This window comes from Neofelis nebulosa, chromosome 13 (genome assembly GCF_028018385.1).
Source record: "Neofelis nebulosa isolate mNeoNeb1 chromosome 13, mNeoNeb1.pri, whole genome shotgun sequence".
Taxonomy (NCBI): domain Eukaryota; kingdom Metazoa; phylum Chordata; class Mammalia; order Carnivora; family Felidae; genus Neofelis; species Neofelis nebulosa.
Genome location: NC_080794.1, coordinates 66205948 through 66221573, shown reverse-complemented (window position 1 = coordinate 66221573; position 15626 = coordinate 66205948). Strand labels below are relative to the sequence as shown.

Genomic DNA, 15626 nt, shown 5'->3' with positions numbered 1-15626 from the left:
TTATACTCTTCCATATAGGAGGAGACATTTCCTTTCTTCCACTTTTTGAATCTTGCATACTTCAGTATCTTAGGCTTGACCAGATTTTGGCGACTACAGAGGGAGAGGGAGAGTCTAGTCCAGGGGCAATGGGTGCTCTTCAAATCAGGTTCAGTTTTCCCCAAATAAGCATAATGACTTGATTTCCTCACCAGTTCCCTAAGAAGTATGTACACCACTCCCAAATTAGCATTGATTTTACTCAGTGACAACACATTCTCTCTCAAGTGTGATCCCCCCACCCCCAGCATTATTTTGTTAAGGAGCTTTAAACTCCTTTCTGAATCCAGCTTACAAGCATCATGACATTAGCTGGCACTATGTTAGCAAGGATAAACTACGCCAACGCCATATCTCTTTCATAAAAAAATTGGGGGGTGGGGGGTAGGAGTGCATGAATAGGTCTCAGCTCCTGCTACAATAGACCTTTGGTAAATATTTGTTGAAGTAAATATAATGACTTCCTTCTATGTGATAGGGACTCGAGGATGGTCTTTAAATGGTGATTAAATGTCCATCCTATGGCAATAAAAGATTTAATTCCTCCAAATAAACTTACATATTTCAAAATAGAAATGTCATACTTCCTCATGGAAATAATCTTGGATGAAAGAAACGCGCAATCGCCACTCAAACTTAGGTCATTATGGTTCATAATACGACATCATGATGGCACCTATTTCAGCGCTCTGTGCATCAATCCATACAGACAGAATACTGCTGTCTGGAATGGTACCAATTTTGTCATTTTCATTTTTTTTTAACATTTTTAAATTTATTTTTGAGATACAGAGCACAAGTGGGGGAGGGGCAGCAGAGAGGGAGACACAGAACCCCAGGCAGGCTCCAGGCTCTGAACTGTCAGCACTGAGCCTGACCTGGGGCTTGAACCCATGAACCACGTGATCATGATCTGAGCGGAAGTCATATGCTTAACAATTTAATCATTAAAAAAATTTTTTTTTAATGTTTATTTATTTTTGAGACAGAGAGAGACAGAGCATGAACGGGGGAGGGTCACAGAGAGAAGGAGACACAGAATCTGAAACAGGCTCCAGGCTCTGAGCTGTCAGCACAGAGCCCGACGCGGGGCTCGAACCCACGAACCGTGAGATCATGACCTGAGCCGAAGTCGGACGCTTAACCGACTGAGCCACCCAGGCACCCCAACAATTTAATCATTTTAAAAAAGGGAGTGAAGAGGGACAACCGAGTGACTCAGTCTGTAGAGCACGGGACTCTTGATTTCAGGGTTGTAAGTTCAAATCCCATTTGGTGTAGAGATCAGTTTAAAAAAGCAAACTGCTTAAAAATTAAATTAAATTAAAAAGGAGTGAAGAGAGCATCAGCCTTCCAAAGTGAAAACTTGATTCTTCTAAATGCGGCCATGGGCCCCACCCTATATGCAGAACGGCTCAGTGCACGCCCAGGTTTAGGTGAGGGCAGCGAACCACATTTCCCAGCGGCCCTGCAGGTCTCTCGCGCCTGCGCACTGGCAGCGTAGGCAGGTCGGCAGTACTCCCGCGCTAGCCAGCCACTGGGTCTCGTCTCGACCGGCCTCTAGCCCCGGCATGGAGAGGGTTTCGTTGGCGACGGGCAGCGCGGGAGTCGCCAGGGCCGAGGGAGCTGCGGCCATGCCGCCCCCGCCAGCCGTGTCCCCGCCTGCCCTCACCCCGGCACCCGCAGCGGGGGAGGAGGGCCCGCCGCCTTTGCCCGAGGCGGGGGCTCCCGGCTGCTCGGGCGCCCGGCCCCCAGAGTTGGAGCCGGAGCGCAGCCTGGGCCGCATGAGGGGCCGCTTCGAGGACGAGGACGACGAGTTGGAAGAGGATGAGGAGCTGGAGGAAGAAGAAGAGGAGGAGGAGGAAGAGATGAGCCACTTCTCGCTGAGGCTGGAGGGAGGCCGGCCGGACTCTGAGGACGAGGAGGAGGTATTTATAGCCCCTGCCTGACCACGCCGGGGCAGAGGGGCCTCCGGGACGAAGCCCGCCCTCCCCATCGAGGGCCGGGCCGCGCGTCCCCGGCTCGCCGTTGTAGCCCTTGGCACTCGCGTCGACCTCCACCCTTCCCTGCTCTACCTGCCCAGGCATGTGGCGCGGACTGGGCTTGTTTCCCCGCCCGACCCCCTGTCGACTCTTTGTGAGGTTCCTGCCGCTCACTTAGGCTCTCGGGGTCCGACTCGATCTTTCTGTAAATCATTATTAAATTATGCCAGGCGGGTGGGCGCGTAGGGTGCAGTGCTTCTCTTTCCAGGAACTTGCAAGTCGGACGAGAAACAGTCCATTTCTTCTACAGGGTGTTGAGAGGATGGCACACTCTTCCCTATCCAGTCAATCTCTAATTGAAAAGGATGGTTGTTTTTGTTTTGTTTTTTGTTTTGTTTGTTTAATGTGGTAGGGCATACTTCATCAAGTGGGTAATACACCTAGCCAGTCAGAATTGACGTATTAAACGTAAACACCTGTATCTGGAAAGTTTGACCGTTTTGTAAGTATTTCATAAAGTAAGATGCTCCTCATCTGGCAGTATGCAGTATATCCAGGAGAATAAAGTCCTTTTGAAACACTGGTTTATATTGTGTTATTGTAACTTTCAGAAGTATTTTGAAGGGTTGGAGGTACTGTAATATTGTGGTGTTGCAAAGTAAGTTACATTGTTCATAATGATATGTGGGGATTATGGCTTAAGAATTTGAGAAGGCAAGGGCTTGTATTTTAAAACTACTTCCATTGCATTTGCAGCGCCTGATTAATCTCTCAGAACTGACCCCGTACATCTTGTGTTCCATTTGCAAAGGTTACTTAATAGATGCAACTACCATTACAGAATGTCTTCATACATGTAAGCATATAGTTCACATTCTGAAATGATACATTCAATTTTTGAAATGTCTCCAAAGCATCCTAATTTAAACATTTTATTTTTCAACAGTTTGTAAAAGCTGCATTGTAAGACATTTTTACTATAGCAACAGATGTCCAAAATGCAACATAGTAGTACATCAGACACAACCTCTGTATAACATAAGGTAAGAAAAATATATAAGTAAAATTTATATTTTAAATATACTTTGTTTAATGAAAACTTCTAGTTGTGTAGTTGGGAATGAATTCTTGACCTGTTTCAAAAAGGCAACTACATATTCTCTGAAGAAATATATCTAACACACTTACTGTGTGCCAGGCACTGTGATACCTTCTGGGACCAAAAATAAATAAATAAATAAATAAATAAATAAGCACAGGCCTCTCTTTTTGAGGGTTTTAATTCCATCAGTCAAGTTCCTGTGGCTAGTTTAGGTTTGTCTTTTGGGGATAGTTAGAATTCTGCTTTTTAAAAATGATGCCTGAAACAACTGGCCTCTTTAGAAAAACCGGTGTGTCCTAGGTCATTGTGGCTTTTTCAGATTTTCAGTTCATACTGTGTTTCCTAAGTGAAGAAAAATATTAAAAGTGGATTGGTTTTCATTTGTTCAGCAAATACTATTACGTTTTTACTATCTTTCTAGAAGAATGGTTTGCAGATGAAGCACAGAAGTTCAAAATCCAGTTTCCGCACTCAAGCTCATATTCTTATCAGGAGAATAAGAGAGTCCACATGGAACAATTTAACAAACCATTCAATAGTCTGTGATTACTTATGATTACATATAATTAATGACTTGAGGTTCTCTCGGTTGAGAACTGGTGCTACCTATAAAAGTAACTCACCTCTGAAAAAGGAGATATCCACTCCCAAGAGAAAGCAGTTATTTACAAAGAGCATCAGTTATTCTCACTCTGTACCAAAATGCATTTTGCTGAATTCTGAGGTATTCTCCATCCTTTCCTTTTATTAGGTTGGACCGACAGTTACAAGACATAGTGTACAAATTAGTGATCAATCTAGAGGAAAGTAAGTTTATTTTATTACATGGTTGTGAACCCCAGAATCTCTGCTGACTCTACTAGTTACATTTTAAGTGTAATTTAGTCTGTGTTTTATCATTTTTTAGGAGAAAAAAAGCAAATGCATGATTTCTATAAAGAAAGAGGTCTAGAAGTACCTAAACCTGGTAAGTTTGGGTGTATACCATAATGTATTTATAGATTAAAGACCACTAACTTAACGAAATTTATTCCCCTTGAAATTATTTTTGGTGATAGCTTGTTTTCTTATGATCAAAGAGCGAGAAAGATGATGAAAGTAATGATGTGTAATTCAATTTAATTAATTATAAAAATTAAGGAGTACAGGCTCTGGAGCTAGATGGTCTGAGATTGATCCTAGCCCTGCCACTTTCTGTGTGACTCTGACAAATTACTTCAATGTCTCAGACTCCTCATCTATAAAGTAGGGATAATCATAGTACTTCCTAATATTGTTGTGAGGATGCATTGAGTAATACAAAGCACTTAAAACAGTGCCTGGAACATAGTAACTGTTCAGTTTTTGTGATGATGGTGATGTGATAGCATAGAAATTAGATAAATTTGTGTTTAAGTCCTGGTTCTTCCACGTACTATATATTGCCTAATCTCACTTGAACAGTAATCTCCGTTTTTTTTACAGTTTTAAGTAAAAAAAAAAAAAAAAAAAGGCAGTATACCTATGTCATGGGATCATGATTAGGGTTAAATGAGAATCTGCACGTGCAGTGCTCAGCATGACCCCTGAGCCCTTGCACACAATAGTGCTTGTTAAGGATTATCTACAACCGTTGTGTTATGAGCCCTCTCTGTGGCCCTGATAAACCAGCCCTGTATACCTGCCTTCCATTGTGGAGTGGTCCCCACGTGCAATTTCACTGGCTTTGACAGATTATTTAATGTTATTAAAGGGAGATTGAGTGCATTATCATCTTTTAAATAGTCAACATAGTTATATCTGTGTAATATTTTTCAAAGATCTCAATTCATGAAACTTTTATTCTAACCCAACTTTTTTGTTTGGCTTTTAAATAGCTGTTCCACAGCCAGTCCCTTCGAGCAAAGGAAGATCTAAGAAAGTCTTAGAATCAGTGTTTCGTATCCCACCTGAACTTGATATGTCTTTACTACTAGAGTTCATTGGGTGAGTACCCTTAATCTCTCTACCTCTTAACCTTAAAATAAAGAATTTGTTAAGTCCAACAGTTATGAAATCATCCTTAACGTAGGTAAAATCAAATTTTTGTGATATCCTTTTAAAAATTAATCATGAAATATTTAAGACTTAGAAAAAGGTCTAAAGAATAGCACTACACCACTTCTGTCACCATCATCAGGCTTAAGAAATACCGCACGCTCGTATGGCACAAACCCTTCGGCCACCCCTTCCTGCTCATCCCTCTGTTCTTAGAGGTTAATAACCAGGCTCCTAAAAGTAATGATTGCGATTCCCATGGTTTCTTAAAATATGTTTATCACACGTATTTATCCTTAAGCAATGATGTAGAATTGCTTTTGCCCATTTAAAAACTTTAAATGGTATCACTGTGTTTTCCAACTTGTTTTATTCACTCAGCATTGTGTGATTCATCCATGAGGAAATGTGTAATTCTAGTTGATTCATTTTCACCATTGCCTGGTATTCCCTTAAAATAAATATACCGTAATTTATCTTTTCTTGTACAGTTGAACTTATAGCTTGTTTCCAGTTTTGTTTTTTTTTTGCTGTTATAAATAATGTTGCTTTAAACATTTTTGTACGTATCTCTTTGTGTATATGTGAGATCGTTCTCTAAGAGTATAGATTTGCTGAGTTTTAGGATATATTTGTTTTCAACTTTACTTGGTTTTGCCAAATTGTTTTCTGAAGTGGTTGGATATCTTTCCAATTGATATAAATTGCTTCTTTCAAACTTTATATGTAGCATATGGTATATTCTATTATATAGCAACATTGTTAAATACAGTATCATCATAGAGTTGGCATGTATCAAACTGCAGTTTTCAAAATTCTTACATAGTTTGCAGAATAAACTAACATGCTTTTTTTAGAAAATCTAGATTTTCCATTTTGTGTCGCTGATGACTATTTTACTTTTCAGTAACTTTCTCCTTATAATTCTAGATTGCCTGTATCATCTATTTAGTATCTAGCTTGTGCTATGTTGTGTTTACCTCTTTATGTGGTCAGTCACCCTATGTTCTTGGCTGATATTAAGGACACCTAAGGGGCGAGAACACAAAGCCCATGTAGTAGTGGTTGATAACAAAATAATCCCTTTGGAGGAATGAACAGAAACTATGTAATACCAAACTTTAAACAAGCAATTTCTGATAATAAAGAATGTGTTCCAATCTAAAAAGGACCTGGTTAAATATAATGGTATATAGCACATGAGTATGTGCTAATGTAACAGCATATATGCTTAAATGGAACAATCAACAAAATAAGAGAAAACATCGCATGTGCCCATGTATGGTTTTTTTTTAAAGAGCATGGTGGGAAATATGTGTATATACATTTCTTTTTTACATGCACAGATCATTCCTGAAAGGACATATAAAAGAAATGTTAATGTGTTAATGGCAGTTGCCTCTAGAAAAGGGCAACTGAAGTCTGTGAGTCTACAGTAGGGAAAAAGTCTTTTCGTTGTGTTTGAATTTTTACTATGTAACCTGATTTTTTGTAAGTCTGTTTAATTAAAATTTGAAAACTGAAAGGAGTTTATATTTCTAAAAAATATTTTGGGGAAATGTAAGGTTTTCTACTGGTACACAGTAAGAACTGATGATCAATTTTTTATACATTTTTTGAAAAGTGGCAGGGATGTAAAGATGGCAAATAAGTGATGGGTATGCCACCATTACGTCTGTCTTTGCCCGCAGCAGAAATCAATAATAAATCATGGCAGGCTTTCCTGATGAGTGAGGATTGACCACAGTACTCAGGGCAGTCATTAACACTTACCAAATTTGTTTCATTAGCAAATTTTCCCTGCTGTAGAATAAAGAGCCCTCATGCTCTTTCCCTGCCATGGGGAGTCCCAGGGAGGCAGAGGCTCTGTTGCACTCAAGCTTCGCTCCACCGGTAACCCACCACCATGGCTGAGGAAGGCATTGCTGCTGGAGGTGCAACGGATGTTAATACTGCTTTACGAGAGGTGCTGAAGACTGCCCTCTCCCGCGATGGGCTGGCGTGTGGAATTCGCCAAGCGCCAAGCCCATCTTTGTGTGCTTGCATCCAAGTGTGATGAACCTATATACGTCAAGTTGATGGATGCCCCTTGTGCTGAATACCAAGTCAACCTAATTAAGGCTGATGACAACAAGAAACTAGGGGAATGGGTGGGCCTATGTAAAACTGACAGAGAGGGAAAACCCCATCAAGTGGTTGGTTGCAACTGTTTGGTGGTTAAGGACTGTGGCAAAGAGTCTCAGGCCAAGGATGTCATTGAGAAATACTTCAAACGCAAGAAATGAACAAATAAAAGACTTGGTTCTTGTTCTAAAAGAAGAAGAAGAAGAAGAAGAAGAAGAAGAAGAAGAAGAAAAGAAAAAGAGCCCTTGCTTGGAATAAGGGAGGATCTAGGTTTAAATCCTAGCTTTTCTGTTATCTAGTTTTGTAAACATTAACAAATTGCTTTTTGTTTATTCACAAGATGTTAAGGTCCAGCTACATACCAGCACAGCACTCTGCTAGTGGTTGAGAATATGGGTTTGAAGAAGTCAGCCATGGCCTTTGCCCTCACAGAACTTCTAGTCTCAGAGCTTCAGCTTCTCTATCTGTGAAAAGAAAGAATTGAGCCTTTTGTGTTGATGATTATGATGAGTAGTCTGACTCATAATATAGCCCTTTATCTATTTTCAACTGGTTGAGGGGAAAAAAGCTTTCAGAGTGGCAAGGAGTCTTTTTGAAAGAAAGCTTCCAGAAGCAGAGAGTCCTTTTGAAGTCACCAGTCCCCAGAGTTCACTACATGGAAAAGCTTTTATGTTCTCACAGAAGTCAGGCTACTGAGGGTAACGCATAGGCAGCTCTCTCATGGCAGGACAAGCGCAGATGAGTTTTAACCTGATGCAAGTACAAAAGCAAATTTGGTCCATCTGTTGACCCCACTTGAGTTGGAGGAGCAAAAAAAACCGAGGTAGGTTCATCTCGTGGGCAGTGACTTTTCAACCACTGGAATATGAAGCTAGGTGCCCCCCTAAATTAGGTATGCGTGTCTTGTGATATTTAGATAGTCTTGTACTTCTTGTTTTTGTTCTTCAGTTTGTGTGTAAAGTAGAAGATTATAAAAAGAAATAACCTCAGGCAGGCAGTATAGTGTATATAGAAACCATAGACTTTGAAAAGTCTCAGTAACTAACGGTATATAACCTTTGGGATGTAGCTGAATTCTCATCAGTTTCTGTTTTTCTAAACTGGGGATCATAATAGCATCTAACAGGAGTGTTTTAAGTATCAATTTATGGTATTCCTACCATGTCTAAACTATTAGCAATGTATGAATATTGAAATAATGCAGGGTCATTCAAAAATAAAGGTTAAAGTACTCTGTGGTCCTGTAATATGTACATCTGCCTAGTGAATAAAATGGACTCACATGAGATCAGTATGATACAGCCAAAATTTAATGCAATCTTCAGCTCAGTAACACTTAGTCGACCAGGGAGTTGCTATCCAACTGTACGCTGTATTAATCCAACTAGTGTATTATGTTGAGCTCTGGGCACTACATTTTAAGAGAGAGGTTGGTAAAATGAGGTGTAACCAGAATAGCAAAAAGTTGGAAAACCATGTCATATGTGGTAAGGGAAGGAACAAAAATAGTCTGAAAAAGAACAATCCTAAGCCCCTTAAATTAATTTCAGATCTTTAGAGGGCTATCATATAAAAAGAAAAGTTGGATCTAGTTCACAAGAGTACCAAAAGACAAAATTAGGACTAGTAGGTGTAAGTTACAGGGAGAAACATGTTTGATTCAGTGCGAGCAAGCCATTTCTAACCAAGTTGCCCACAAATGGAATGAACTAACTTGTCAGTTGAGAAGTTCTCTCTTTAGGTGCTTAAGCAGAAGCCAGATGACTGTACATCATGGATTCTATAGAAATAATTCTTGTAACAAGTAGGATATTTTATTTTACAACGCTAAGTTTATATTATATATTTTAGGTTTATATTACATTCATATGTATATATATATATATATAACATTTATATTAACATACTGTGTGCTTATAATGTAGCTTTTATGTTATCTTTTAATATATTTCTTTATTATATTTGTATTATAAGAATATTTTGTAGATGATGCAGTTGTGGTCTGGCCTACTCTTCACAACACTATAGGAAAGAATGTGGGTTCTGATGCTAGGTACACATGAGTTGGAAGCTTTATCACTTAGTAGCTCTGTGACCTTAAGTTACTAAACCTCTCTGAGGCTAATTTTCCTTATCTGTAGAAGGGAGATACTAATACCTGATATGCAGGGCTATTATGAGGACTAAATGAAAAGCATGCATCTTCTATGAAGACCTAATACAATGGCTGTGCATAGTAGATGATCAACAAAAGTTAGAGCCTATTGTCTCCTCATGACATAAATGTAATGGACTTAAGAAGTCCCTTTGCACTTCTAGGTGAAGAGCAAACAGCAAATCATGACCATTATGCTATAAGCAAACTAGCAGGAAATCTAGTAGCCTTCTTGTAAGAAATCTATCTTGTAAAGGTTACTGTAAAGAGAAAACACATTAATTATGATAGGAAAAAAAGAAGTCTTACTTTAAATTGGAAAATGTTAAAAAAAAATAAATTGGAAAATGTTAGAATGTAACATGCGGGGGAAACCTAAATATTAAGGATATACTCTTCACTCCTGGAAGTATACAAAGTAGTGTAAAATAGCGGAGAAAACTGCCTTTACCTTCCAGTAGGTGGCAGACGTGACAACCACATTTCTTTATTTCATAAAAGGGTAGGTGGTGGCGTTTTAAGATTAAATTGATGTTCCTCGAGAATTTATATCCATGTTATTTTTCTGTGTTTTATGATTTAACGTATAGTTTAAAATGTTGATTAATTTTGCTTTCATTTTTCAGTGCTAATGAAGGCACGGGACATTTTAAGGTATTTTATTTTCATTTACTTCACAGGAAGACCCTGTAGTACACAATTTGGGAGTCAGATTAGCAATCATGGAGATTGCTTTCAATTCCAGTAGTGTTTTGTGAATAAAAGTGGTAGAAATATGAAGTACGTTCAGTAATGCTGTCATAATAAGTTTATGAGAAAAGAGTTAATACGTAGGGATTTGTTACTAATACAGGACGGTGGTCTAAGGAAATAGAAGTGAGATATTTCTAAAACTCTAAAACCAAATACTAGGATAATTTGGTGATTTAAAAAAATGTTTCAAAGCATTTTTTGCATGGTTGGCATTCGGTTAAATATGAGCTTAAATTTTTATTTGCACATAACATTTTGGGCTCAAGGTAACCTGCCCTAACTTGTAACTTCATTTACTGAATTTTTAGAAATAAGAATGAACTCCTTTGTAACATACGTAAGTTCAGAGTTGTCTTAAAGGCTCTATTATCACAGGTCCCATTGTACACAGTGTTGCTCCTATAGGATGAGTCATTCAGAAAAAGCTAACTTTTTTTTTTTTTTGAAAAGGTAACTTTTAAAAAAGGGTTAAATCAGGCCTTATACTTACTTGGGATTGTAAATATATAAGGAAATAGCTTTGATCTGTTTGGATTTTTAGTGACTTTGTCAAAGTCTGTACTAACACTTGGGTGGATTATATCTGGTTCGGTATACTGTTTTGTGAATACAGTTGCTGAGAGACATGAACTACAGCATAGGAATAGGTGGATACTTCTGTGGATGAAGTATATTATAGATGTTTCCTAGAGATCAGAGTGATGGAGGGGATGCAGTGTTAAGTTTGGTAACTTTGAATTTATTCTAAGTTGTAAAAAATCAAATTTATGGCAATTAACTTTAGGAAGTTCTTTCATAGTAGTGTGGTAGGTGGGAAAGTGGCATATAAGTTTCTGTATGGGTCAAGTATAGTGTCCTATGCTCCTAGAGTTTGCTAAAGATATTTGTCCAATCATCTGTAGTAGCCAGACACCCAAGAGAGTGTAAAAACTTCGTGAAGAAAGAGCTAGAAATTAATTAGCCTGTTGCTTCCACAAAAGCATATGGACCTAGAATATTTAAGTAGTTCCAATCCTAACACATTAGAAAAATATGACAATACCACCTGTAAAGTATTCTTGCCAAAACAAACAAATGTTATGCTGATCACACTCCTAGATTTAATTACTAATTTACAAGAAATCCAGGGATGTTAAATGACACTGTAAGAATATAATAAGCCAAATCTAGACAATGGAAACAATTCTGTTTGTTCAGAATAAAAGGGAGAGGTGAAGAGGGAACATATAGATAGGATGATTAATTAAAAGAGACTCAAGGGATGTAACTAACTACAATGTATGGAGTTTATTTGGATTTGATTTGAAAAATGAACTGTAAAAAATTTATGAAAAAATAGCCCCAAATTGGAAACACCCGAAATATCCATCAATTGATGAATGAATAAACACAGTATGATATATCCATACAACAGAGTATTATTTGGCAATAAAAAGGAATCGAGTACTGATACATGCTACAACATGGATGAAGTTTTAAAATATGTTAAATGAAAGAAGCCAGGCACATATGCATGATTCCATTTGTGTGAAATGTCTAGAGCAGAGAAATTCATAGTAACAAAGTATTATAGATTGGTGGTCGCCGTAGTCTCAGGGCAAAGGGAGAAACTGGGAGTGATTTCTAATTGGTGTGGGGTTTCTTTTTGGATGATGAAGATGTTCTGAAATTAGATAGTGGTGAGGAGTTGCACAATTCTACCAATAAACTAAAAACCATGGAATTGTATACTTTAAAATGGTGAATTTAATGATATATGAATTATATATCAATAAAGCTGTAAAACTTAAAAAGTAAGCCAAGATCTGATGGAAACTTTGAATAGAATTATTGTTCATAATATATTTAGGGTATGTATTTTGAGAGTATAAAAAATGTATCGATAAAAATACATGCATAAATTGGAATTTTAGTTTGAGTCCGTATTTGGCTTAAATTTTTTTCATGAAATCTGTGTTTTATTTTTATTTTCTCTTTAATGGTAGCCATAAAAAGAGTAAAATCATTTCCTGCTGGGTGAGAAAATTGAGACAATGGGTGAAATTTGAACATATACTAGATATTTTTTGATATCAAGGGATTTTACAGTATGATAATGGTATTATGTGTTTTTAAAGAGCTCTTACCTTTTAGGGATACATACTGAAGTATTTACAAATGAAATAATACATCTGGGGTTTGCTTCAAAACTAATGGGGGCAGAAAGTAGTTGCAGTAGGAAATGAGTGGGGTATATTTAAAACAAAATTGGCCTTGAGTTGGTAAAGCTAAGTGATGGTATATAGGAGTTTGATGATACTATTCTCTTATAGTTTTGAGGCATTAAATTTTCAGTTTTAATTGATAATACAGATGTTAATTTATAGGTTTTATGCCTATGAGAAGTGATGATGAATCTGTTGGTTCATATCTTTGAGTTTAAATAAATATGTCTGAGCAGGTTGTTAAACTCTTTACCATGTAGACCTGTAGCATGAAAGTCATAAAGCCTATTTGCTATATTCAATTTCAAAGTGTTTCACAAGGCAGTAATACAGTCCAGATAATTTTTCCCAGGAGTCATTTTTTTTTAACTTTTAATTATGAAAAATTTTAAACATAGTGAAAAGTAGAACCTCCCTGTCACCCAGCTTTACCAGTTAACTAATGGCCAATTTAATCTGTACCTCTGTCCACTTCCCTATTATACTGAAACAAATCCCCAGCATTTTGCCACTTCATCTGTAAATATTTTAGTATTTAAAACAAATTTTTTTTTATTACTTATTTTTGAGAGAGAGAGAGACCGAGCCCGAGCAGGGAAAGGGGCAGAGAGAGAGAGAGGGAGACACAAAATCCAAAGCAGCCTCCAGGCTCTGAGCTGTCAGCACAGAGCCCAATGCGGGGCCTGAACCCATGAGCTGTGAGATCATGACCTGAATCGAAGTTGGACACTTAACATATTTCAGTATTCTTGAAAGAAGAGTCTCTTTTTTTTTTTTAACGTTTATTTATTTTTGAGACAGAGACAGAGCATGAATGGGGGAGGGGCAGAGAGAGAGGGAGACACAGAATCCAAAGCAGGCTCCAGGCTCTGAGCCATCAGCCCAGAGCCCGATGCGGGGCTCGAACTCACGGACCATGAGATTATGACCTGAGCTGAAGTCGGATGTTTAACTGACTGAGCCACCCAGGCGCCCCAAGAGTCTCTTTTTTTTAATGACCATGTATCATACCAAAAAAAAAAAAAAAAAAAGTTACAAAAACGTCATTGTCATGAAAGATAAAAATAAAGTGGCAGAGCTATTCTTTATTAAAGATTACAGAAACATAACAAAATGCAATGTGTGATCCTTCACTGATATAAGAACAATTTACAATGGGTATTAGACAATTTATAAAAGAATTTGGACTATTTAGATAATTGTGTTGTATTAATGTTAAATTCCTGAGTATTATATATGTTTCATGATAATTATATTGTAGTTATACAGGAGAGTCCCTTTATTCTGAGAAAATAATTGCTAATATGTTTAGGAGTAAAATATCTCAGTGTATGCACATAAATCATGCAGTCCAATAAAAAATTAACATGCACATATACATACATGCATATAGATTAGAAGAGATAAAGCAAATACCGCAATATATCAACAGTTTGTAAATTAGGTGAAAGTTATCTGGGTCTTCATGGTACTATCTTAAAACTTTGTATGTTAGTCATTTTACAAAAGGTTGGGGGTAGTGAATGAGATAAATTAACAATATTTTTAAGCTTATTTATTTTGAGACAGAGAAAAAACAGCGGAGGGGCAGAGAAAGAAGAAGAGAGAGAATCCCAAGCAGTCTCCACTCTGTCAGCACAGAGCCTGATGCAGTGCTTGATTTCACGATCTGTGAGATCCTGACTTGAACCGAAATCATGTCAGATGCTTAACTGACTGAGCTCCCCAGGTGCCTCCAAATAACAGTTTCTTACTGTGAAGTACCTATTCATTGTTCAAATTTTTCATTGCATCAATTACAGTGGGTGTTTCTCTCTCTCACTGTCTTTTTTTTTAAGTTGGTATATTTTTTTTTTTTTTTAATTTTTTTTTTTTTTTTTTAACATTTATTTTATTTTTGAGACAGAGAGAGACAGAGCATGAACGGGGGAGGGTCAGAGAGAGGGAGACACAGAATCTGAAACAGGCTCCAGGCTCCGGGCTGTCAGCACAGAGCCCGACGCGGGGCTTGAACTCACGGACCGCGAGATCATGACCTGAGCCGAAGTCGGCCGCTTAACCGACTGAGCCACCCAGGCGCCCCTAAGTTGGTATATTTTAAGAGAGAGTGTGTGTGAGTGGGGAAGAGGCAGAGAGAGATGGAGAGAGAATCCCAAGCAGGCTCTGCACTGTCAGCACAGAGCCCATTGTGGGGCTAGAACCCCACATGTGGGATCATGACCTGAGCTGAAACCAAGAGCTGGTCGCTTAACCAACTGAGCCACCTAGGCACCCCACTTTTTTTTTTTTTTTTTTAAACACTTTAAGTCAGGATCCAGATGAAGTTCACACATTGTGATTGGATATGAATGTCTTCAAATCTTTGGTTTTCCATTTCTTTTTTTCTTGCAGTTGTTGATGACAAGGAGTCATTTGTCCTGTAGTTTTCTATAGATTGGGTTTTGATGTTGTATCACTGTGGTATAATTTGGCATGTTCTTCTGTCTTCTATCTTTCCCATAAACTGATAGTTAAGTTCAGAGTGTTGATCATACAGGTTTGATTTGAAGGGATCAAGAATACGTCATAGGTGGTGTTTCTGTCTATCTAGAGGCACATAATATCTGGTTGTCTGGATCTCTTTATGTTAGCAACCATTGGTGCTCAGTGTCTAAGCCCATTAGCTTAATAGGGTTTGGAAAATGATGCTGTCATTCCTCTTTTTTTAAGATTTTAATTTAAAATAATCTCTGCATCCAATGTGGGACTCAAACTCACAACCTCAAGATCCAGAGTCGCATGCTCCACTGACTAAGCCAGTGAGCCCCCCCCCCGCCCCCACTTCTTTTACTAGTTAAAATACCTTTATAAAGAGAAACTTTCTTTCCTCTATTTGGTTAGCCAGTGGAATCGTTTTTATAGGAAAGGCAAGATAAATGCTTGATTCTTTCCCTTTACTTACCAAGCTCAGAGTAATGAGTTGGTTCATGAGCATACTCCAGTCTTGACCAAATCAAATAGGTTTTCTTGTTTTTGTTTTTACTTTAGTGTGAACTCCTAAATTTAAACATATTTGTGATTTAAACCTATTTTATTTATTACCTTTATTGGTGTTCAAATTGTCCTATCATAGGTATCATAGTCTGTAATACTTTCTTGCTATCTGATATGACAAGATGTTCTATGTTCAACTTGTACATCTCTTGTCCCCCAGACATGGAATTAGTCCTTTCTCCAAGGTGTCCTAGTTCCTTTTGGTGTTTTTTTTTTCC

General features: G+C 37.9%; 1 protein-coding gene and 1 pseudogene across 1 annotated transcript in view; both read left to right on the top strand.

Moving 5' to 3' along the window:
- Positions 1–1223: 1223 nt before the first annotated feature.
- PCGF6 (polycomb group ring finger 6) overlaps positions 1224–15626 on the top strand; it is a 35734-nt gene continuing 21331 nt past the window's right edge. Inside the window, exons 1-7 of the mRNA XM_058697653.1 lie at positions 1224–1967; positions 2778–2877; positions 2968–3064; positions 3875–3930; positions 4031–4090; positions 4980–5088; positions 10045–10072. Coding sequence (XP_058553636.1) covers positions 1611–1967; positions 2778–2877; positions 2968–3064; positions 3875–3930; positions 4031–4090; positions 4980–5088; positions 10045–10072 — 807 coding nt within the window. The 5' untranslated portion in view covers positions 1224–1610. The remainder of the gene's footprint in view (positions 1968–2777; positions 2878–2967; positions 3065–3874; positions 3931–4030; positions 4091–4979; positions 5089–10044; positions 10073–15626) is intronic.
- On the top strand, positions 5685–9126 carry LOC131493310 (small ribosomal subunit protein eS12-like; annotated as a pseudogene).